Here is a 22,979-nt window from a genome sequence, read left to right on the forward strand (position 1 = left end):
TTTGCTTAAAAAACTAGTTCCTATTACTGAAGATTGTCGAGACGATCGTTGGCGATGTTTCAAGGTACTTTGCATTTATATTTATTAAAATTATAATTTATTAGAAATAAAAAAACCATCTTATTTATCATGTTTTTCAAAATATTTAAATAACAGGGTTGTTTAGGTGCTTTGGATGATACATTAATCAAAGTCACACCTCTTTCTGATCAAAAACCTCGATATCACGCTAGAAAAGCAAATATAACTTCAAATGTATTAGGCGTTTGCTACCTAAACATGCAGTTTATATATGTTTTACCTGGATGGGAGAGTTCTGCACATGATGGTCATGCGCTTAGAGATGCTATGATTAGGTCTGACGATCTTAAAGTTCCTCAAGGTAGAATCAGTCTTGCACTAGCTAGTTAGCTTTTCAATATAAAACTTCATTCAAACTCATAATTAATGTGATTTTTTTTTTATTCTTGAAGGTTGTTATTATTTGATGGATTCTAGATATTGTAATGCGGATGAAACCATCTAAATGAGTTTCACGGTCATCAACCACATACAGCCGAAGAGTATTTTAATATGAAACATTCAAAGGCTAGAAATGTGATTGAGAGATGTTTTAGGTTGCTAAAAGGGCGATGGAAAATATTAGTTTCCCCCTCATTTTTCCCAATTGAAACTTAAATGCGTATTATTTTAGCATGTTGCCTTTTACACAATATGATTCGAAAGTACATGAGTTTTGATCCACAAGAGTTGGAACCACTTGAAGAAGATGACATGGAAGATGAACACTTTGAAGATGATGAATATGTGAGGAGTATCACTCCAACAGAAGAATGGACCAACTTTAGAAATACATTAGCACTTCAAATGTTTAATCATTGGAGTGAAAGATCACATCATTGACTATTATGGGAAAGGGGATATGTTAATGATTTTGTTATTGCATTTTCATGAATGTTTTAACATGTTTGTCATGTTTAAGAAGGCGCCTATTCTGTGAACGTAACTGTTATTCATTTATTTCAATAATTATTTTATTTTGGTTTATATATTACTCGTGAATTTTAATGATTTGACTTGTAAATTTGGGATATCATTACTATATGTTAGGATGGAGCAAAATCTAATAGTTCGAGGGCACGGAAGAAATAAATGCTTTTGGACAGAAAATGAGGTCCAAGTAGTAATTGCAACTCTTCAAGATATGGCTTGTGATCCTTCATGGAAGACAGATGGTGGTTTTAAAAGTAATTATATGGCTGAGGTGCATAAGAGAATGCTAAGCAAGATACCTACTCTACTCTTACAAAACAAGTTACACCTCATATTGAATCAAGGATCAAGTGGTTAAAGACAAAATTTCATATTATTAATGACATGTGTAGACAAAGTGGATGTCAATGGAATGATGTGGAGAAAAAAATAGCATGTGAAAAGTAATGATTTGATAGCTACTGTCAGGTAATTTTATATATTAGTGTCCGAAAATTTTTACTCTCTCAAATCTTTCATTACATATTTCCTTAAGCTTTTTTTCAATCATGTATATTTTATATTTTGCAAACTCACAAAGAGGCAAAACGAATGTGGGATTTTAAATTTCCATACTTAAATCAGCTTGAATTAGTCTATGGAAGGGATAGAGCTACTGCGCTGTTGTTCAAGGGTATGTAAATGTTATTTACAATTTGAAAGTTGATCAAAATGATGAAAGTGGATGTGAAAATCTGGACGCATTCTATCATTCTTCAAATGTGTATGAAGAAGACAATAATGTGTATTTTGAATCAGAATCAACCCCCACTGCTTTGCACAACACTGATGTGACAAAGTCCGCTACAAAACGAAAGCAACCATTAACATCTGGAGATAAAGTTACAAAAAAAACCAACAACAACACACTTAGATATTGGGATACAACTACAAGACATGAACAATGGATTTCACACTTTTGTTGATGGTTTCAATGCAAATTTTGCAACCATTGCAAATGTCATGGCAGAAGAGAATTTACGAGAAAAAATGGCTTCAGAAAGAATGAAGGATGTGATTGCTGAGCTAATAAACCTTAGTCATCCTAGTGGTGATGTATTCAAAGCAGCTAATATATTCACTGCAGATAAAGGCAATATTAATGTGTTGTTCAATCTTCCTTTAGAGTTGTGAAAGAACTACGTGGTTAGCCTGCTCATTCCCTCTCCAAATATGTAGATAATGGTACTGGATTTTGTGAAAACTACTTTGAAGATGACTATTATGCTGAGTTTTGTGATAATATTGTTGAGTTTTGTGATAACATTGCTGGATTTTGTGGAAACATTTTTTTTTTTTTGGTTGTTTTGGAGACATTGATCATTTTTGTTCCTTACTAAATATATGAATATCAAATTGTGTAGGATTAAACAAGTGGATGTTACTGTAAGATAATTCTATAATCAATTTGTTGTAATTTCTTTGATACTAGTCAATGTTCTAAATTCTAATAATTGTTATCTCGGTGATCGGATTTCATAAATACTACTTGGTGTGCTGTTCCTCTATAGCTTATTCAAAATGTTAGATGCTTAACAGCCCTGTTTATTCCAACATTGCTGAAATGTTTACTCAAGTGGATGGATAGGAATATGAAAATAGCTAATTGGTGTGCTGCTCCTTTGAAACAGGTAATGAGAATAGCTAATCTTCTTATTTTCAAGTTTGCACATTCAATCTAAAAAATAATAAAAATACATATATCAGCAAGAACACTCTGTTCTACTCGATCATGAATCACTCACTAATTTGATTCTCTTCTAATTCATTGTTGGTTGGTAGGTTAAAAAGCTCTTTGCAAAAGAAGTTCCAGATAAATATTGAGAAACTGCCCAGATTCAGGTGAATAAAATGAGCATTAATTAGTGAATAAAATGAACATTAATTAGTGCATTCGAATCATCAATTTATAGCAAAGGACAAAATGTATCTACAAGTGTTTAAAGTTTTGATCTTTTGGGAGCGGAGGAGGAGAAAGTATCATTGGAAATCTCATCCTTTTCGGTCGGTAATCAAGGGAAAAATCCTTGGAAGTTTCGATCAGGAGTTTTGATAGAGAAAGAGGAGGAAAGGCCTTCTCCGAGAGATCTGATCATGTTCTTCTTGATTTCTGCAATTGATCAAACAAGAAATCTCTACGAGTGTAGAAGTTTCGATCTTTTGGGAGAGGAAAGGGGGGAAGGCCTCACCTTTCCATCTTAATCCTCCTTCTCGTGTTCTTGATTTCTGTCAGTAATTGAAGAAGAAAACAAAATCAAGTGTCGAAGTTTCGATCTTTTGGGAGAGGAAAGGGGGGAAGGCCTCACCTTTCCATCTTAATCCTCCTTCTCGTGTTCTTGATTTCTGTCAGTAATTGAAGAAAACAAAATCAAGTTCGGATCTTTTCTTTATTTTGTTTGTTAAATGTGTAGCAAACCGATTAATGGCGCCACCATGGATGGAGGTTCTCCCGTCAGCGATGGCAGCGCCTCGCTACCCCAGCACGATCTTGTTCCTCTGCCCGAAGGGGTGCAACACATGAGCAGAACAAGAGCTTCAAAAATGTGCTGACCAAGTTCAACGCCAACGCCCCCGATGGTGGGAGAGGATGGTGATATGCATCTCCGGCAAGACCATGGCCGACGTGCTCAACCACCTGCTAAATAGTGTTCTTAATTGGTTGCTTGTTCATCATCTTACCGGGAATATTATTATTTATTTTAAAAATAATATTATTGTATTTATATTCCTAAACCTTTGGTAAACCAACCAGCAGAATTGGTAATTATACCTAATCAAAGCTTATAAACCAAACAACAATATTGGAATGATTAAACTCATTACCATTCCAATCTACTATCAAATCCATTCTCATTCCCATTCTTGCACTCTACACCAAATGCCACCTTAATTGGGGGTCATACGCTAACATTGTACAACTGATCAGGCAGAAAATATGCCTCTGTGTACACCCTTTCAAAGCCACTTATAAGTGTCATAATCTGGAAGATAAATTTCATATGTTGAATATTCAGACCGAAAAGTCAATAACGATGCTCAAAAAGGAAAGGTAGATACAAACAGATGGTTAGTTTAAGACTCAAAATGGCCAACAGCAAATCTTGGGTTGGATTGGAGTTTGAAGAACTCGATCAAACATAAAAGACATCATTAAAATACAATTTGGGTCCAACAAGGCAAAAGTTTGGTCAAGTATATAATGCTTAATTGGAATTCAGACGAGCTGTTGTGCTTCCTGCACATAACAAAATAAAAGCTTGCCTGGGCATGATGTGCCTGGGAATGGCCTATGTTGAAAATGTGCCTGGGAATGGCCTACGTAGAAATCTTTAGAATTTGTAACAGATTATACATAGCTTATCATAGCTTGCTAGTCGTGCCCAATTCTTGCCAACTCCAATCCCAAAATGCCGAGAAAAATAGTCAAAGGACTACATAACATTATGATCAAAATACTCTTATATAACAATTTTTCAAATTTGAGAGACATCCACATCAAAAGGAGCCTTTGAGTTAATACCTAAAAAGACCATGTTGGAGGAAAACAGAAGGACCAGACATTTCTCCCAAAAAATTTTCCCCATGATGAACATGTTGAATGGACAAAAGATAACCATCTTTAGTCTCAAGCTACCGTTTTCACTAGTCTATCAGCAGTTGGAGTTGTGTTTCAAGAAACCGAAGAGAAGTTTTTTTTGTTTGCTAACCCATCAAGCTAAGTAGTATCATCAAAAGAATAACTTAATTTTGCGCTAACTAATCAAGTGCATATGAGTAGAATGGAAAAACTAATAACACAGCAATACTTTTCACATCTTGATAAATCTGAAAAAAGATCAACAAAGTAAATGAATGAGAGAGAGACAACATCCCAATTCACCATTTCGCTAAGCTCGATACCAATATCTTGAGGTATCAATCACAAGAGAAGCATCCAGTAAAATTGAGTTACTTGTATTATGACCATGCAACCATTAAGCAAAATCAAGATAAGAAAGTAAAATAAGATAAGATAAAATACATCTAACATAGTGGTTATCACATAAATAAGACAAAAATCACATTTTGTAATCAAAATATTGATAGATAATGAGTTGGACCAAAATTGACATGCTTTATAACAAACTGTATAAGAGCAATCATAATCCTTCTTAAGAGGGAGTTTGAGGCATAGGATTACTAGAAAGTCCATTGTAAACAACCATGGTATCTCTCTTACTGTCTAATACACACAAAAAAGGTGAAATTTACATTTTAAAATAAAAAATTACTGCTAGGCAATAAAATGGAACACTTTCCAAATCTTAGATGTTCTCTAACAAACTTTACAAAGGCAATCATAGTTGTTCTTAAGAGGGAGTTTGAAGCATAGGATTATCAGAAAGTCACCATTTTGCAGTCCAGAATTGTAAATAACCATGGCATCTATCTCAGTAAACATTTTTGCTGAGATATTTACACAATAATGAGTAATTTCGATAGACAGATCTATTTATCCTTTTCACCCTTTTATCTATTTGATCCTCATCTTAGACAAATTCTCTTACATTAGCAATGTCTTAACTTTCCAATGTAAAATATTTTCCCGAAGTTAAAAGAGCCCCTAAGAAACAACCACTCTGTTCATTTTCATTTCCTTATATGTTTAAATATGAGTTCCTAAGATCCTTAAGTTTCTGACAGATATTGTCAGTGGCTCAATTCATACATTGAACTAAGCTTGGCGTGGGAGGAGAGGAAGGGCGATTTGGAATCAGGTAATAGTTACTCATCCATGGTTATAGACAATGCAAGCAGGAACATATGATCGATAATAGTTGCCAAATATCAACAAAATATAACCAATCAACAAGTCTGCAAGCAATCAAGCACTAATCCAGAGTTTTCTCGATAACAAATTCGAATCTACAGTCCCCCAATACTCACGCCATTGCTTTTGTGAACAAACATTTTCGTTAAAGAGAGGTCAACAAACAATCACACTCCAACAAATCAAAGAGCAAAAGAGATAGATTTCAACACCGTGTGTTCGAAGCAGGGGTAGCCGGAAGGGCGGACGAGAGCGGTGCATAGGCTATTGGTCGCAGGCGGCGGCGCAGTCTGGCCGAGGGTAGACTCACTCGATTAGGATGGGGAAAAGGAGGCTTCGCGATCTTACCGTCGAGAGGCGAACAAAACCCTAACGCAGATCGGGGAAAAGAGGCTTGGCGATCTTATCGGCGAGAGGCGACAAAGCCCTAACGCAGATCGCTTCGCGTCACGGAAAAAGGAGGCTTCACGCGGGGGAAAAGGAACCTTCGCATTGCGGAGAATTGTTAACCGGTTCAACTTAAGATTTTAACCCGTCCAAACATATTCCTTTGGCATTTAAAAATTATAAAATATTTTATAATTTATTATTTCATCAAATAAATATTAAAAAAAATTAAATCTACGAAATCTAAAATAGCATTTACTACATTAATTTTATAACCAAAATTAATTCTCATATATTATTTCATAATTAATAATTAAAAAATTATATGCAAAAGAAAAAAAATCTCTAAAAAATTATAAGGATAGATACATAAGATAATAGACTTACAAAAAATGAAAATAGCGGACCATAAATTTATGTGTCTCCCTAAATTTTTTTACTTGTGCGTATTATTACTCTTAATAATTATCAAAGTAATCAGTGATAAAGTCTATGGATAAAATTCACATAGTAAAAGGTGTTGCCTTTTTTTCGCAACAAAAACTATGTTTAATAGAGCTGGTGCTGCAATTGTTGTTTGTGATTGAAAACTAACAGAAATTGTGTCAACTCTTATGGAGTAGAGTCTCCTGAATGGAAAAGAATATGCAAGTGTGGAATTTTAAGTTTTAGAAGTTTTAGATCGTAAGAATTTATTTTTATAGGTTCTCCTCTTTAGGAGAATAAATCTGTAAAGTAATCTCCAAGTTAGTAATTGCCTTAACTGGAATTGTAGTTTAAGTTATCGGAGAAGTAGAATTTAGTTTGATTCATTTTCCTCATATTTAATTTTATTATTTACTAGTTTGATTGGGTCCTTTTATGTTTACAATTCTTATTATTTTTGAATATTTTTTAGTTTATTTTCAATTTTGTTTGGGTTTGTCTTTAAAAGAAACCCATGTTAGAACAAATGAACAATATGTGCATGATCAAGTTTCCTTTTCCTCAATTTTTTTTTTTTTTTGCGTGTGAGATAGTTTACTTCTTTTCTAAGATTATTATCCTTCATGTTGCCTCCAATGGTTTCGGGTTTGTGTGAGTTTTGATATGTTGTCATGCTGTATTTATTTTTTATTAGAGCTCATGTGAGTTTTTATTGCTATAACACACATTCTCCATGTGCTCGCTCCCACTTATCATTCCATTGGGCTCACAGTATGTGGTGGCATTACATACAGGAATATTGATTTGGAGAAATTATAGTTTAAGGTTGCTTGTAAAAAAGTCGTGCACGAGAGCTGCCCTTTTTAATCTGGTAAAGTGAAATGGGCTGAACCATGTACTTTGACATTGTTAGGACCAAAAGTAGCTAGAGGGGGGGTGAATAGCTCGTCGCGTTCGCTCGGTGCTCTTCGTTGCTTGTTTCTTCTTGGATGTGCAGCGGAAAATACAGAAACAAACACAAACACGCTAACACTAGGATTTTACTTGGTATCCACCTCACAAGAGGTGACTAATCCAAGGATCCACACCAACGCACACACCCTCCACTATGAATAACACTCCTTTATGGTAACTACCAAAGGCGGAGAAGCCCTACAACACTCTCAATACAAGAAGAAGAAAGGGAAATACAAGTTAAGCAAAAGCTTACAAGATGTGCCGTAAAAACCCTAACCCTAACTTCTTCCTCTTGCAATAGATCCGCCTCTTGACTTGGAAAGCCTCCAAGAACCTTCAAGAACTGGCGATCACGTGCTTGTAGAGAGCTGTGGAGGAGCTGGAATGAATCTGAGAAGAGCTCGTAAAGAGATGCCGAAGACCACGCTCGCCTGCGGCTTTAAACGACGCCAACGGTCGGATCCCGATCGATTCGAATGTTCCCAATCGATCGGGGAGGCTTTGGATCGATCCACGGATCGATCCAGAGCGCCTCTGTGAGCGCCTGGATCGATCCACGGATCGATCCAGCGCTTATCGCGCGAAGCAGTCGCGTCCCAATCGATCCATTGATCGATTGGGACCTCTGGATCGATCCACGGATCGATCCAGAAGCTTTCTGTTCGCTGGGACAGGTCTGGATCGATCCACTGATCGATCCAGATCCTGGATCGATCCACGGATCGATCCAGCACTTGGTTTTTGTCCAAAACCAAGTCCTAAACCTCCCAAACCAACATCCGGTCAACCTTGACCTGTTGGTATGTCATGCCTAGCATCTAGTCACTCCCTTGACCTGCTAGGACTCCCTTACCAAGTGTCCGGTCAATCCCTTTGACCCACTTGGACTTTTCTCTGTGCCAAGTATCCGGTCAATCCCTTTGACCTACTTGGACTTTTCTTTCATGCCAAGTATCCAGTCAATCCTTTGACCTACTTGGACTTCCCAACACCAGATGTCCGATCATCCTTGATCCATCTGGATTTTCCCTTGCCTGGCTTCACTCACCAGGACTTTCACCTAGCTTCACTCACTAGGATTTTCCATCTGCCTAGCTTTACTCACTAGGACTTTCACCTGGCTTCACTCACCAGGATTTCCATCTGCCTAGCTTCACTCACTAGGACTTTCACCTGGCTTCACTCACCAGGATTTCCATCTGCCTAGCTTCACTCACTAGGACTTCCTTCTGCCTGGCTTCACTCACCAGGACTTTTCTTCTGCCTGGCTTCACTCACCAGGACTTTTCTTCTGCCTGGCTTCACTTACCAGGACTTTCATTTTGCCTAACATCCCAGTTAGGACTTCCCAGTCAAGTATCCAGTCAACCTTGACCTACTTGACTTTTCTTCAATCAATATCTTATTGTCAAACATCTAAACCCAAACCAAGACTCAGCTTGGTTACCCAGGTCAACCTTGACCTGAGGGATATTGCACCAACAATCTCCCCCTTTTTGATGTTTGACAATACCACAATAACACTTACAATCCCATATGTAAGTTAGGCTAATCCCATAGCCTCCTTCTTCATGCCACTAGGTAATGAAAGCATAAATTAAGCTCTTCATTCTCCCCCTAAGAGGGCAAACTCCCTCTAGGTAATGAAAGCCTAACTTACTTCCTTTCATGAGTCCTTTCATTCTCCCCCTATGACCTTCCCTTAGGTAATGAAGGACTAAGCTTAACCATACATTCTCCCCTTATTGGCACACATCAACCCATCGTTGGACACACATCGACCTATGCTCCAATTCTGGGCACACTTCAACAAATCCATTTGTTGAAAACTCTCCCCCTGAAGAGTTGCTCATCGTTGTTCACAACATCACTCGTTGTGATCAACACGATAATGAAGGTCCCATACCCTTCATTTATCCTTAACGTCTCCCTCAATGTAGACAACTACTCAACCTTGAGCATTATCTACCACTTGAGTGTCCACTTGAAATAATGAGGATATCCACTCCCCATTTCTCCCCATTTCAAGTTTAAATGCTCAACCTTGAGCAAGTCCACAACAGAAGGTTAACCACCTTCCAAGGTTCATGAAAAGTAATTTTCATGTCTTTAAAGAGTCCCTCCCCCTAAAGACATGGTGGTAACTTCTGTCATTGCACCAACAATGACTTGGAATCCCTAAACCTTTAGGAAATCCAAATTTAGAAGTTTTGAGGTTCAAATATTCAAAATTTGAGACAACCTCAACCTAAACTTCTACTTAGTCTTCGTTAACCAATCCATCCTTGTTTTCAACATGAAAACACCCTTTGTATGTATACAAATGTATTTAAGGGGTTTAGAATGGTTACCTAGACTCGAAGAGGTTCAAAGATGCTGAAATCAGGCCTTCCCAGCCAAAATCAGCAACTTGGATCGATTGAAGTTGGGTTCCAATCGATTGAACCTTTCTGAATCGATCCACGGATCGATTCAGACTCCCTGGATCGATCGGCTGATCGATCCAGCGAGCTTCTGCTCGTGGAAATTACCGTTTGAATCGATCCACGGATCGATTCAGGAACTCCAATCGATCCATGGATCGATCGGAGCTCTGATAGTTGCTGAAATTCCATTTCAGTCAACTTCAGAAACCTCTAGAAAATTCTACAAAAATCCAAAAATTATGAAATTTCGTGTAGACATTATTTAGGGCATACTTAATCATGGAAAAATAGCTTTCTATGAAAATACATCATATTTTCAAAGATTGACACAAACTTGAAAACTTGCAAAAACTTTAGTGTTTTTCTTCAAGTTTGTGTCTAACTATTCAATGGTGATTACTATCAAAAGATAGCCTTCACCAAGGTTTTCCAAAACCATTTTAAAAATATTTTTAAAACCAATATCCCATCATGTTCCTTGGGCATAATGCACATGACTTGTACATTAGCTTTCCCAATGATGGGAATACACATAACTATGTGTTTTGATGAATTTAAAACTCAAAGGAATGCACTAAATCAACATCTTGAGCTTTGTTCATCATCCTAACATCTCACTTGTATCTAATGTGCACTAAAACACATACAAGTCACCTTATAGTCTTTGTGAGATGTAGGATTTTGGTTTTGCCCTATTCTAGGGATCATGCATATCTATCTAGGCATTTTGAGAGGTAGACATCCACAAAGGATGTTACTTGTTGATTTACTTGTTAAACAAATGTCACTTGTTTATTCCACTTGTTGTAAACAAATGCCACTTGTTTAACTAATGCCATATGTCCTTAATTTTTAAGGAAATAAACATAATGCATGATAATGTTGTGGCATACATCAAAATAAAATAGCTTTCAAAAGAAAGATTCCTATAACTACATGATGTATGTATGACATGACATGGTATTTTTGTATTTTTCATGATAAGTCATGAATGCAAAATACAAATAAGATAAAATATGATGTCATGGCATATTATGAGCAAACAATCATGGCATGGTTTAGCATAAATAAAATATACCTAGATTACCTATCTAAGTATCATTAATCTTAGCTAATCCTAAAACTTAAACCCTAGATTGCCCAAAACGCTTCAAGAAAGTGCCAAAACCTAAGTTTGCATTTCTTATTCCCTTGATTAATTTATGCCAATTAAAATAAACATGTCCTCAAATGTTGGCATATTCCATTTTTCCTCAAGAGTAGCACTTTTAAATTTAAGGCTCGGATTGCCTTAAATTGCCTAAGAACATACCAAAAACTCAACTTGATAGTTCTTATTAATTTTCCAATATGTGCCATTTAATATTAAAATCAATTCTTCCACCATTAGGCACATTTTACTCTTTCAAGGAGTAATCAATAGGTCCATTTCATTTTCAAAGGTTAACTAAACCTTGAAAATGCTCCTTGAGTGTCAATTTCCTCAAAGTTGGGTTAACTACCCTTCTAATCGGAGTTGACACTTTCTAACCCATCTATGGGGTAGAGAAGATGCTCCTAGGAACCCAACACCTATTGGTGCTCCTTGGATGCTCTAGGTACTCACTAGGGATAACTTCCCTAGATACCTTCCTAGTGACCTTGTTGGGCTTCTTAGAAGCCTTGGTCACATTTTCTAGGTCAACTCTAGGGATAGCCTCCCTTGTGACCTTGTTTGTGACTTTCTTAGACTTCTTAGAAGTCTTAGTCACATTTGTTGCAAAAATACTCTTAGGGATGATTTCCCTAGTATTTTTGGCTTGACCACTAGACCTAGGGTTTGTTCCATAACTATATGGAACCCTATGATAAGAGGGCACATCCTTCTTGGCCTTTGGTTTGTATCCCAAACCTCTATGGCCATTTGATGGCTTTTGTACCCCTAAACCTAGGTTATGCTCATTTTGCCCTAATAGGATATTTTCCATCCTTTTTAGGGTCTTTTCCATTTTATCAAGCCTTGATCTCAAGACTTGATTTTCTATCACTAAGTCCTTAGTTTTTGGTTTTTCATTTGATCCATGAGCATTTTTATTCTTGGGCTTGTATCTATTATCCTTAGTGTTCTTGCCTAGGTTTTTACCTACATTCCTAGCCTTAAGGATAGTAGTTTTGGCATGTAGAGCCACATGCTTTTCCTTAAAGCCCTCATGCTTCCTATTCTTATGGTAAATCGCATTAAAATGATAAAAATTTGACCTAGCATGCTTTTTACCATTTTGCAAGGAGATAGGCTCAATGAAAGTTACCTTCCTTTTTACCTGGAGGCTCCCCTTGACTAGTGCCTCCTTGAGCCTTGACCATCTTCTTCCCCTTGGGGCATTGACTTCGGTAATGCCCCTTTGTTGACACAAGAAGCACACAATGTGCTCCTTGCTCTTCTTTGTCCCGGGTGGTCTCCTTGGGCTTCTCCTTGCCCTTTTGTGCCACTTGGCCCTTCTTCTTGGCCAAATTGGGACACTTGCTCTTGTAGTGCCCACTTTCCTACACTCAAAACATATTATATGATTTTTATTTTTAATTGAAACATTTATACCTTTGCTTGTAGGGGTGGCATCTTTTCTTTGGATCCGGAGGTAGAAGCTTCCTCTTGATCGGACCTTGATTCTCCTCCATTTGATTTTTCTTGACTTGTGGAGGTAGAAGCTTCTTCCTCCTCTTCTTCTCTTGACCCGGATGTAGAAGCTTCTTCTTCTTCTTGATCCGGTGTCACCAAGGATTGCTCCCCCTCAATCCTAGAGGTGGAGGCTTCATCATCTTGAATATGAAACAAGGAGTATGCTCCCTCCTTGTTCCCTTCGTTGCATTCCCTTGAGGATGAAGCTTCTTCTTGGATTTCTTCTTCGGAGGTTGAGCATCTCTCAACCTCGGAGTCCTCCTCTTGGTCTTGCTCCACAGAGTCACCCTCTCTGGATTCTTCATGATCTTGTACAGTGGAGGGGATCTCTTCATGAAGCTTGGCCAATTTGCTCCATAGCTCCTTGGCATCTTCGAACTCTCCAACTCGAGCCAAGATGTGGCTAGGCAATAAGTTGACCAGAAGCTTGGTCACTTTGTCATTTGCCTCGCCCCTTTGAATTTGCTCTGAGCTCCATCTGCTTTTCTTTAGAAGCTTGCCCTTGGAGTTTGTTGGAGCTTTGAAGCCTTCCATTAGAGCAAACCATTGCTCTATCTCCATCATAAGAAAATTTTCGATTCTTGATTTTCAAGAATCGAAACTTGTAGAAGTGTATGGTGGAGCCACCCTTGTATCAAATCCAAGTCCATCTTGGAATTGCATCTTGAAGTTGAGCTTCTTGAATTCTTTGACTTTGATGAATTTGCTCCAACTTCTTCACCCTCTAGCTTTTCTTGATATGCTTGACCCTTCCGACGATGATTCCGGTGAAGAGCGGCCTCGCTCTGATACCACTTGTTAGGACCAAAAGTAGCTAGAGGGGGGGTGAATAGCTCTTCGCATTCGCTCGGTGCTCTTCGTTGCTTGTTTCTTCTTGGATGTGCAGCGGAAAATACAGAAACAAACACAAACACGCTAACACTAGGATTTTACTTGGTATCCACCTCACAAGAGGTGACTAATCCAAGGATCCACACCAACGCACACACCCTCCACTATGAATAACACTCCTTTATGGTAACTACCAAAGGCGGAGAAGCCCTACAACACTCTCAATACAAGAAGAAGAAAGGGAAATACAAGTTAAGCAAAAGCTTACAAGATGTGCCGTAAAAACCCTAACCCTAACTTCTTCCTCTTGCAATAGATCCGCCTCTTGACTTGGAAAGCCTCCAAGAACCTTCAAGAACTGGCGATCACGTGCTTGTAGAGAGCTGTGGAGGAGCTGGAATGAATCTGAGAAGAGCTCGTAAAGAGATGCCGAAGACCACGCTCGCCTGCGGCTTTAAACGACGCCAACGGTCGGATCCCGATCGATTCGAATGTTCCCAATCGATCGGGGAGGCTTTGGATCGATCCACGGATCGATCCAGAGCGCCTCTGTGCTCTGGAAACGCGCCTGGATCGATCCACGGATCGATCCAGCGCTTATCGCGCGAAGCAGCCGCGTCCCAATCGATCCACTGATCGATTGGGACCTCTGGATCGATCCACGGATCGATCCAGAAGCTTTCTGTTCGCTGGGACAGGTCTGGATCGATCCACTGATCGATCCAGAGCCTGGATCGATCCACTGATCGATCCAGCACTTGGTTTTTGTCCAAAACCAAGTCCTAAACCTCCCAAACCAACATCCGGTCAACCTTGACCTGTTGGTATGTCATGCCTAGCATCTAGTCACTCCCTTGACCTGCTAGGACTCCCTTACCAAGTGTCCGGTCAATCCCTTTGACCCACTTGGACTTTTCTCTGTGCCAAGTATCCGGTCAATCCCTTTGACCTACTTGGACTTTTCTTTCATGCCAAGTATCCAGTCAATCCTTTGACCTACTTGGACTTCCCAACACCAGATGTCCGATCATCCTTGATCCATCTGGATTTTCCCTTGCCCGGCTTCACTCACTGTGACTTTCACCTAGCTTCACTCACTAGGATTTTCCATCTGCCTAGCTTTACTCCCTAGGACTTTCACCTGGCTTCACTCACCAGGATTTCCATCTGCCTAGCTTCACTCACTAGGACTTTCACCTGGCTTCACTCACCAGGATTTCCATCTGCCTAGCTTCACTCACTAGGACTTTCACCTGGCTTCACTCACCAGGATTTCCATCTGCCTAGCTTCACTCACTAGGACTTCCTTCTGCCTGGCTTCACTCACCAGGACTTTTCTTCTGCCTGGCTTCACTCACCAGGACTTTTCTTCTGCCTGGCTTCACTTACCAGGACTTTCATTTTGCCTAACATCCCAGTTAGGACTTCCCAGTCAAGTATCCAGTCAACCTTGACCTACTTGACTTTTCTTCAATCAATATCTTATTGTCAAACATCTAAACCCAAACCAAGACTCAGCTTGGTTACCCAGGTCAACCTTGACCTGAGGGATATTGCACCAACAGACATTGGCCAGTTGTGGAATTTTGCCAATAAATTTTCTTGAACATAGACTGTATACATGTCATTGATAAGAATGTATAGGCATAATGTGACAACAATACATGACTGATCAGAGATCTTAGTCCCTCAATCCCGTCATAGCTCGCAAGAGGGAGGCGGAGTTACCTACAACAGAAGGTAATCCTTAATTTGAAAGTCATCGGAGATAGACTTTGCCACTGGGGGTAATTATTGATGGTATCATATTGGGAATGAGTTGGCATTTACAAGAAAATTATTGCAAATGTTAAATCCCGACTAGCTGTCTGGGCTGCCTCAGCTCTGAGTCAATTTACTTCATATAAATTGGTCCCTGGAGAAGTAGTATTTACACCCATCGTGCAAATGAGAATGGTCAACTTAATTCTGAATATTACTGAAATGATGTCTCCTCCTAATATTGCTGGAACATTAAATAAATTATGTAGTTATTCCTCAACATCCCTTTTGTCATCCACTTTTTGTTACATTCCTACTTTCACTGTTAAATTCCTTATCTTCTGTGTATGATTTATATTTAGTTTGTCAGTCCTATAGGTAGTAATTGTTATGATGTTTCTATTTGCAGTCTAAACAACGTTTTGTATGTCGAAGATTGCATCATATAGCTATGAGGTTAGCATGATCGTCTCCTGTAATTATCACAGTTAAATCTTATTCAGCTCAGTTAACATTTTTTTTTTTGGTTTATTTACTTGCTGATGTCAACTAAAATCAGGGCATGTGCAGTCAATAGGAGATTTTTGTATGGTTCTATTTCTTTACTTCCAGCTACATCTGTTTTCAGTGTAAGTAAATGGTGAAACTGATTTTTTTTTTTGGTTTAGTAACATATATAAATCCACAAGTTTAAAAAGAAAGTTTACTTGGACACAGATATGTCCTCAAAGTGACCTTGCTCTGTCTCTAGGAATTACTTTTGGGTACTAGGAACATTAGTGGTTCCATTTAACACATGATATTGCCGTACTCGATGTATTATGACAAAAAAAAATTGTTCATCTTTGCATATGATTTACACTCGATACATCACTAGTTCATATTCATTTGTAAACTTCTTTCTTATAGACACAACAATAGAAGGAAAAAAGTATCCTAATTACTGTGGGATTAAATACCTTTCTTTCGTCTTCAAGCTAAGTCATGTTTCTTTCAATTGTTTAGCAATTATATGTATTTTATCATTTATATAAAACTATATCACGAGTAACCTACCGTCGTGGAATTCCATCAGATGGAACATTACAATTCAGCAAGATTGACTGATAGAAAATTACCATTGAGCTTTAATGTAACACAAAAATTATTTGCACCAGATGATATTTTCTTCCTACAATAAATTTCACATCTTGAACCCTTGTGCCGGCAATGAATCCATTAAAATCTATGGTAATTCCACTGTCATCCGCTTATGAAGCTTATTAGTGGCAGTAAATCGCCCATATTCTTGCCACAACCTTCCTAGATCGTAACAAGGTTGCTTCTACGGAATGGGCTCCTCTGAACAAGGTTTATATGCCCTGTACAATTTTCTGCCGCCACCTTATTATTTGAATATCATTCACTCAAATTCAGAAGGAAAGCAAATAGTTACAACTTATACCTGTGGGAGAGGATTAATGCTTGATTGTTGCATATGTTACTCCAGATATTGTTTGACAATAAAATATGGAGAGGATTAGTTGCTGAGGATTTATGATAGGTAATTTTATGACTTTAAATTCTCATCGTTTGACTGGCTGTAAAGGAAGTACCAAGTGATGCACATATATGAAGGCAATCGATTTTATTTTATTGGCCGGCATGGACATCCGCCGGCGACTATTCTGCTAATAGCAGCTGATCAATCATACAAGCCTAAGCGTACCGGCGTGCCGGTTTGAGGGATCCAATCATCTCCCTGTATGAAGGGCGTCGGGGTGAAGTTGACTGCGTCGTTCCGGCTGATCACCTTGAAGCCCGGCCATTTGACGCGCTTCGAGGTGTCCGCGCCAGCTCCCCTGTTCCCGTACTCCGCGTAGTAAAGTGTTTTGAGGGCGAAGTCGCCGTCCCACGGCATGTACCCCTCGGGACTGATGAAATCTCCGATGTCGGACTCCATGACCACAGTGCGGGAGAACTCCTTCCAGGGACGGCCGATGTAGCTGGGGATCTTGCCGACTGCCGCCACGAGATCGGGCTCGGCGGTGAACTGGCTGTTGTGGACCACGAACCCCGTGTCATCGTAGATGCATGCGCGCCCCTGCGCCAGCACGACGTTCTGCTGGTTGTCGAGGGGGCGCCGCAAGCTGAAGATGCAATTCTGGAAGATGGCGGCGGCGTTGCCGAAGATGAAGTCGATGGTGCCGAGGATGACGCACCCGCGGTAGAACTGACGGTGGTTGTAAGCGTAGAGCGTGTCCTGGTACGCCTCGATGCAGCAGTTGAGGAAGATGGCGCGGTCCGACTGAACCAGGAGGGCCACCGCCTGGTGCTTCGCTGCGCCCGCCGTGTTTTGGAAGCCGATCGCTATTGCAATGAATCCGTCCCCGATCGCCGCTTAATTATAGTCCCACCACACAATTAAATTCATCATTAATCTTAACCAAAAAAGCGGTAATTACGATCGGGTGCTTACCAAAGGTGGCGGTTTCAGATGTCTGGGTGCCGTCGACGAAGTTCTTGCTTCCGGTGATCACGCTCTTCCTCGAGCCGTCACCGTACATGGTGACGTTGATCATGTTCGTGTCCACCACCACCTGCTCCTCGTACACGCCTTCTTTCACGTAGATCAGATACCTTCATCGATTTCCAAGAGCACATTAAATATTTCTAATTAACAGGGGATCTAGAGAGACAGAGATGAAGCTACCGGCCGTTGTAGGATCTTGGTATTTTAGCAAGCGCCTCGGAAATGGTCTTCAAGTCTCCGCTTCCGTCCTTGGCCACTGTTACGTTAGGGGTCAGCTGCTTGACTGCGCCGCCGAGGAGAAACTGTTTGACGTCGCCGTCGCGAAGCCAGTTGGGAGCCCCATCCTCCTCGATCAATCGGTCCTTGGCGAGGAGACGCCGGCTGCTGCTCCCGCCGCCGATTTTGATGAGCGAAAGGAACGAGGACAAGCGGCCCACGATGGCCAAAGCGTTGCATGTCAGCTGCTTGGCGGTGGTCATGGCGGCCAGTATCTTGTCCTTTTGCTCCCCGTCAGGGAAGCCGTCGATGCAGGTCTCTTGGTAAGTGGCGGCCGCGCTGAGCCAGTTCTTGAGCTCGTGCACCTGCTCCGGGAGCTGGTTCAGGTGGTAAGCGTCGATGGCATTCAGCGCGCTGTTGAGCTCCGCCACCTGCTTTTGGCAGACCTCCACGGCGCTCTTTACCGCCATCGTCCCGATCGTGTCGGAGTGGTCGAATGCTTTGCCGACCTCGTCAACAATGATGGCTACAGTAGCACGGACGAGGTCTTTAGGAGTAGACGTTGAGTTGACTGCGTCTTTCAATTTGGATTCACAGACAGTGCGGTTGTCGGACAGCGAGCAGAGGATTTGAACGGCGTTGGGAACTTGAAATTCTTTGGTGGAGTTGGAGGAGGACAAGGTCGAGGAAGAGGAGGAAGATTTAAGGGAGGAGGCGGAGAAGGAGGAGGAAGAAGAAGAAGCAGAATTGGCAATGGCAGCTGCCGTGCAAACGGCGAGAACGAGGATCACTGAGACGGCAATCATCATGAGCTTGCGGCGGTGTGGGATTAAGAAACAAGTCGGCAAACTGTATATATATAATGTTGTATCGATGTTGTTTAATGTACTTTTACCTATCTTATTCTAGGTAAAAGTTCCCCTATATGCTTATGCTTATGCTCTACTAGAGAATTATTGGTGCGAAAATTTAAAAGGTTATATCGAGTAGAAGAATAAGTGGCATTATCGATCAACCAATTTTAAGAGAAAGATGGGTTGGAGTTGATGGCAGAAGAACAACAATGAATGGAGAGGCAACTTCAACAGGTGCATGCAGCAAACTATCCCAAGCTTATTTGTGTAAATCTCTTTGCATAATAATATTTGAGAAATAACCATTTTACATTCAACTAAGATGTAGAACTGCCTGTAACACTTTGGTACTACAAGAGATAATACTTTGTGTCTTCTTACAGGTACATAACAAGTCCTCATCTCTTTAGTGGGGATGCAGAAAAGGTATTGTGGCTTGTAAGAAATAAGACCAGATAGTCGTTCTCTTGTATACTCAATGAGATAGAATACATGTGACAAACACTTTTATGTATCTTATTCCAGGTAAAAGTTCCCCTATATGGGTGTGATTGTTATGCTTATGCTCTATTGGCTTGGGATTTTGTTGATCTTGTTATAGAGTCCGGGCTTAAAGTGAGACTTTTGTTCTCAACAATTCTCTTTGGTATTCAATCATGTAGGGTAGTCACTTCATTTGAAATTTTTCATTCACAACCCTGTACTTACCGGCGACATTTTTTCCTTTTCAAGAGTCTAAATTGTCATATACAATTTCAATCAATCAAACAAGTTATTTGATGGCTGGGGTTAATGGAATTTACTTTTACAAGTTTGTGCAGACATGAGTGCAACACACCATCCCCTGTCAATGTGTGAACAAGTCACTGTTATATCTCGAGTCATAATTTTTTTTTGCTTGTACTCTTGTGGGTTTGATCAAAGTGAACGGCTAATCCTTAAACCATAAGTTTTGTCTTGCCCTTTCTTTTGGACAGTAAAAATTTTCCATGTAAATTGATAAAATTTAAGTTTTCTGAACTAGCAAAGAACGAAGTGCTTTTGTTAAACATACTTCAAGCGGTATGAATGCCATGTATACTCCAATATTTCTCTTGTAAAAGAATGTTGAAAAATATTGTAATACAAACTACTATTATGAGCAATACATCTCCAGTGTTGTCTGCTCATTTATTTTCTCAATGCTCAGCACTACGACGTCCTCTCATTGGTACCTGTAATAGAAGACGCTGGAGGATCAATAACTAATTGGAAAGGGCTTGACGTTCAATGGGATGCCACTCTCATTTCACATCCAGCAAGTATGACTTATTTATTTTCCACAATTTAATTTAGTCTCATGTCATAAAGGGCATGTTTTGTTCTCTGCGGAAGTTAACTCCTTTGATTTGTTCCATCCATACTCTGTCCATGCAATTTGAAGTGCTTAACTGTAGCCCACTACTAGTCTTTTGGAAACTCAATTATCCACTTGTCAATTTGAACTTCTCATAGTCTAATGGTTTACGAACATTAACTTTGATATGGAGCAGGATAGTGGCTTTAGTTGCAAATTTTACAGCTTTATGATTTTTGTACCTTGTAAGTTAAGCCCTAAGCGGCATGGTGGTGCATACCTTATTTCAGGTTTTAATGTCATCGTGGCAGGGGACTCCAATATCCACAAGCAAGCTTTGGATGAATATTACAGTGGAAGTAAACTCGACAGATAGATATTATAATGGTTGATTAGCACTTGAAAGAGTGAAGGATGACATGATTTAGCTAATATTTGGTCAATGTTGGGAATCATTCCCCAGTTGTGATGAGTATGGTTTCATCACAAGACCCAAATTCTGGTTCCATATATTTATTTATAGATGCTTCATGTGTTGTGCTCAACCATATCACTTCTAATGTAATTTTTAATGGATTCATTTGTAGATGTTCCATGTGTTCTGCTCAACCATGTCAATCCGAGTGCTATTTTGAATGCATTATCTCATATGTATTTCACTTTATCGCATTTATAGAGTAATTCTAGCTAATTCAACTAACAGATCTTTAATGTTTATAGCTATTATTTGGTGGTATTGCGGATGTACTGCAGCCCTTTTTACAACACCCTTTGATGTGATCAAGACTAAATTGTAGACACAAGTGAGTTTTTAATTGTGTATGTTTTTTTAATGGATGGTCTAGATACGTATACATTGAGCATGGACAAACTTCTATCACAATGTTGCCCATTCAATGTAATTTCTCTTTTTAACTAGGTTCCTGGTTCTTGGGGAAATACAATGGAGTTTTCCATGCACTGCAAGAGATTACTCTTCCAAGGCATAATCTGACCATGACTACTTTATTTTTTTTTTGACACCAATGATTCTCGAGTAGAAGAATAAGTGACAATAGGAGTCATAACTGAACTTACCACTATTGAGAGTATGGAGAATCATCTACTGGGGATCAAGATGCAAATGGAACGGTTATGGTTGAGCAATGTGTCCAAGTTATTTGTGGTTGTAAAAATGGACCGGGAATTAAAGTAAGCGTCACCAAGGAATGATTCTCTTGCAATGCACAGCTCACTGGCTAAGTTTTGCCAAAAACTTTAAAGTAAAATTAGATTTTGGCACTAGTGTGTGAGCTTACATTTTAAAAAAAAAATAGTTGATAGGAATATCCTAGGAACTAATGACTGAAGAAAAGCATAAATTGAACTGAACAAGTTTTCCGGACTACGCGACCATTACTAACTTTTAAGTTATTTACTACCATTGTTCGTTCACCTTATCAATTGGGGAATGATTCCCAACAGACATCCGTGGAACTGTGATCAAATATTGGCTAAATCATGTCATCCTTCAGTCGAGCCGAACTCGAGCCGACTTAAGTTCGAGCTTTGCTCGACTGTATTGGCTTGACTCGAGTTTGAGCTCACTTGAACCTTTAGAGTTAAGCTCGAGCTTGATATTTAATTATAGGTTTGAACTCGAACTCAATTTTTTGTTTAATTTTTTTAATTATTTTTTAATAAATAAATTAATATATTATATATTATAAAATATTTATATTATTATTGGTTCATTTGAGTAGATAAGTTGAGTCTGTAATAATAGGCTCGAGTTTGGCTCGATTTCTAATCGAGCTGGGCTCAAACTCGATTAACTTTGAACTCGAGTTGAATTTTAATTGAGCCACTCATGAGCGACTTGTCATTTGCACCCCTATGCCCTATGACTCGTTTAGTAAATTGATTTCAATGAATTAAACTTAATGAAATGGATTAAAATCTATTCAATAAAACTAATCAAGTTGAAAAAAAATTAATAGGATTAAGAATCATTTAAATAATTAAGTAATGATACAGTTTGTTAATTAATTAATTCATCAATTAATTTATTTTACTCTTTAATATTATAATTATTTATTTTACTTTATCTGATTAATTAATAGTATAAAAATCACTATAATTTAATTATTTGTAATAATTAGGGATAAATCACAGAGGGTTTAAGACCTATTAGAATAATCATCTATACAGTACTTATAGAATTTTCAAAAAATATCTCTAAGGTGTAACATAGTTCGAGACGCATGATTTTGTAGCTGAGAGGTCCAGATCCAAAGGGACATGATATTTTATTTCCAAGAATAGTACTATCCCCTTGATATTTTATTTTAAAGAATAGTATTATTATGGTGTTTGATTTTCAAAAATCAACATCGTTTTAGTCTGGCATAAATTCTAAAATCAGTACTATTGTAGTGTTTGCTTTTTTTAAATCAACACTATACTGTTGTTTATTTTTAAAATGCAGTAACGTAATAGTGTTGTGTTTTAAATCCAATACCACAATGGTCGTTAGATGGGGTAAAATAAAAATCAAAAGTGCCCTTTAAAAAATACGAAGTTAAGTGTTTTTTTTTAAGTAAGTTTTGCAACTTTAAGTGTGATCAATTGTTGCTAAATAGAAGTATAATAATATAAATTATTTAAATAAAAATCAAGTAAATTTTAGAAATTTTAATTTACAAAACTAATTATTTGTCATAAATCTATATATATTTACAAAACTAAGTAATTTTGTAATTTTAAGTGTCATCTTAAGTCTTTTCAAGAGGATCT

At 38.8% G+C, this 22,979-nt stretch overlaps 2 protein-coding genes and 1 long non-coding RNA gene across 5 annotated transcripts; 1 reads left to right on the top strand and 2 right to left on the bottom strand.

Moving 5' to 3' along the window:
• Positions 1 to 2,875: 2,875 nt before the first annotated feature.
• LOC121971553 lies at positions 2,876 to 6,352 on the bottom strand. 3 transcript variants are annotated; one of them, XR_006109167.1, is made up of 5 exons: positions 3,856 to 6,352; positions 3,449 to 3,667; positions 3,339 to 3,375; positions 3,222 to 3,258; positions 2,876 to 3,142 (listed from the first exon to the last, which is right to left on the bottom strand). It is a non-coding gene; the product is annotated as an uncharacterized LOC121971553 (long non-coding RNA). The 3 variants fall into 3 exon arrangements; XR_006109168.1 differs by having other exon boundaries at positions 2,876 to 3,258; positions 3,465 to 3,667; XR_006109166.1 differs by having other exon boundaries at positions 2,876 to 3,258.
• A 10,618-nt stretch (positions 6,353 to 16,970) lies between these two features.
• LOC121972878 (pectinesterase-like) lies at positions 16,971 to 18,823 on the bottom strand. Its single transcript, XM_042524498.1, has 3 exons — positions 17,979 to 18,823; positions 17,745 to 17,905; positions 16,971 to 17,665 (listed from the first exon to the last, which is right to left on the bottom strand). The coding sequence occupies exons 1-3, from the start codon at positions 18,821 to 18,823 to the stop codon at positions 16,971 to 16,973; spliced, it is 1,701 nt and encodes a 566-aa protein (XP_042380432.1).
• A 64-nt stretch (positions 18,824 to 18,887) lies between these two features.
• On the top strand, positions 18,888 to 20,580 carry LOC121972880 (bifunctional phosphatase IMPL2, chloroplastic-like). Its single transcript, XM_042524499.1, has 6 exons — positions 18,888 to 18,899; positions 18,991 to 19,133; positions 19,252 to 19,316; positions 19,392 to 19,483; positions 20,058 to 20,169; positions 20,495 to 20,580. The coding sequence occupies exons 1-6, from the start codon at positions 18,888 to 18,890 to the stop codon at positions 20,578 to 20,580; spliced, it is 510 nt and encodes a 169-aa protein (XP_042380433.1).
• Positions 20,581 to 22,979: the final 2,399 nt, after the last annotated feature.

This window comes from Zingiber officinale, chromosome 4A (genome assembly GCF_018446385.1).
Source record: "Zingiber officinale cultivar Zhangliang chromosome 4A, Zo_v1.1, whole genome shotgun sequence".
Lineage (NCBI taxonomy): Eukaryota > Viridiplantae > Streptophyta > Magnoliopsida > Zingiberales > Zingiberaceae > Zingiber > Zingiber officinale.

Excerpts from the sequence above, each read along its gene's own strand:
- LOC121972878 (XM_042524498.1), bottom strand. The coding sequence starts at position 18,823 with ATGATGATTGCCGTCTCAGTGATCCTCGTTCTCGCCGTTTGCACGGCA. Across the intron at positions 17,906-17,978 it reads CCAAGATCCTACAACGGCCG|GTATCTGATCTACGTGAAAG; the intron begins GTAGCTTCATCT and ends AAATCGATGAAG. Across the intron at positions 17,666-17,744 it reads ATCTGAAACCGCCACCTTTG|CGGCGATCGGGGACGGATTC; the intron begins GTAAGCACCCGA and ends ACTATAATTAAG.
- LOC121972880 (XM_042524499.1), top strand. Across the intron at positions 19,317-19,391 it reads ATTGTGGCTTGTAAGAAATA|AGGTAAAAGTTCCCCTATAT; the intron begins AGACCAGATAGT and ends GTATCTTATTCC. Across the intron at positions 19,484-20,057 it reads TTATAGAGTCCGGGCTTAAA|CACTACGACGTCCTCTCATT; the intron begins GTGAGACTTTTG and ends CTCAATGCTCAG.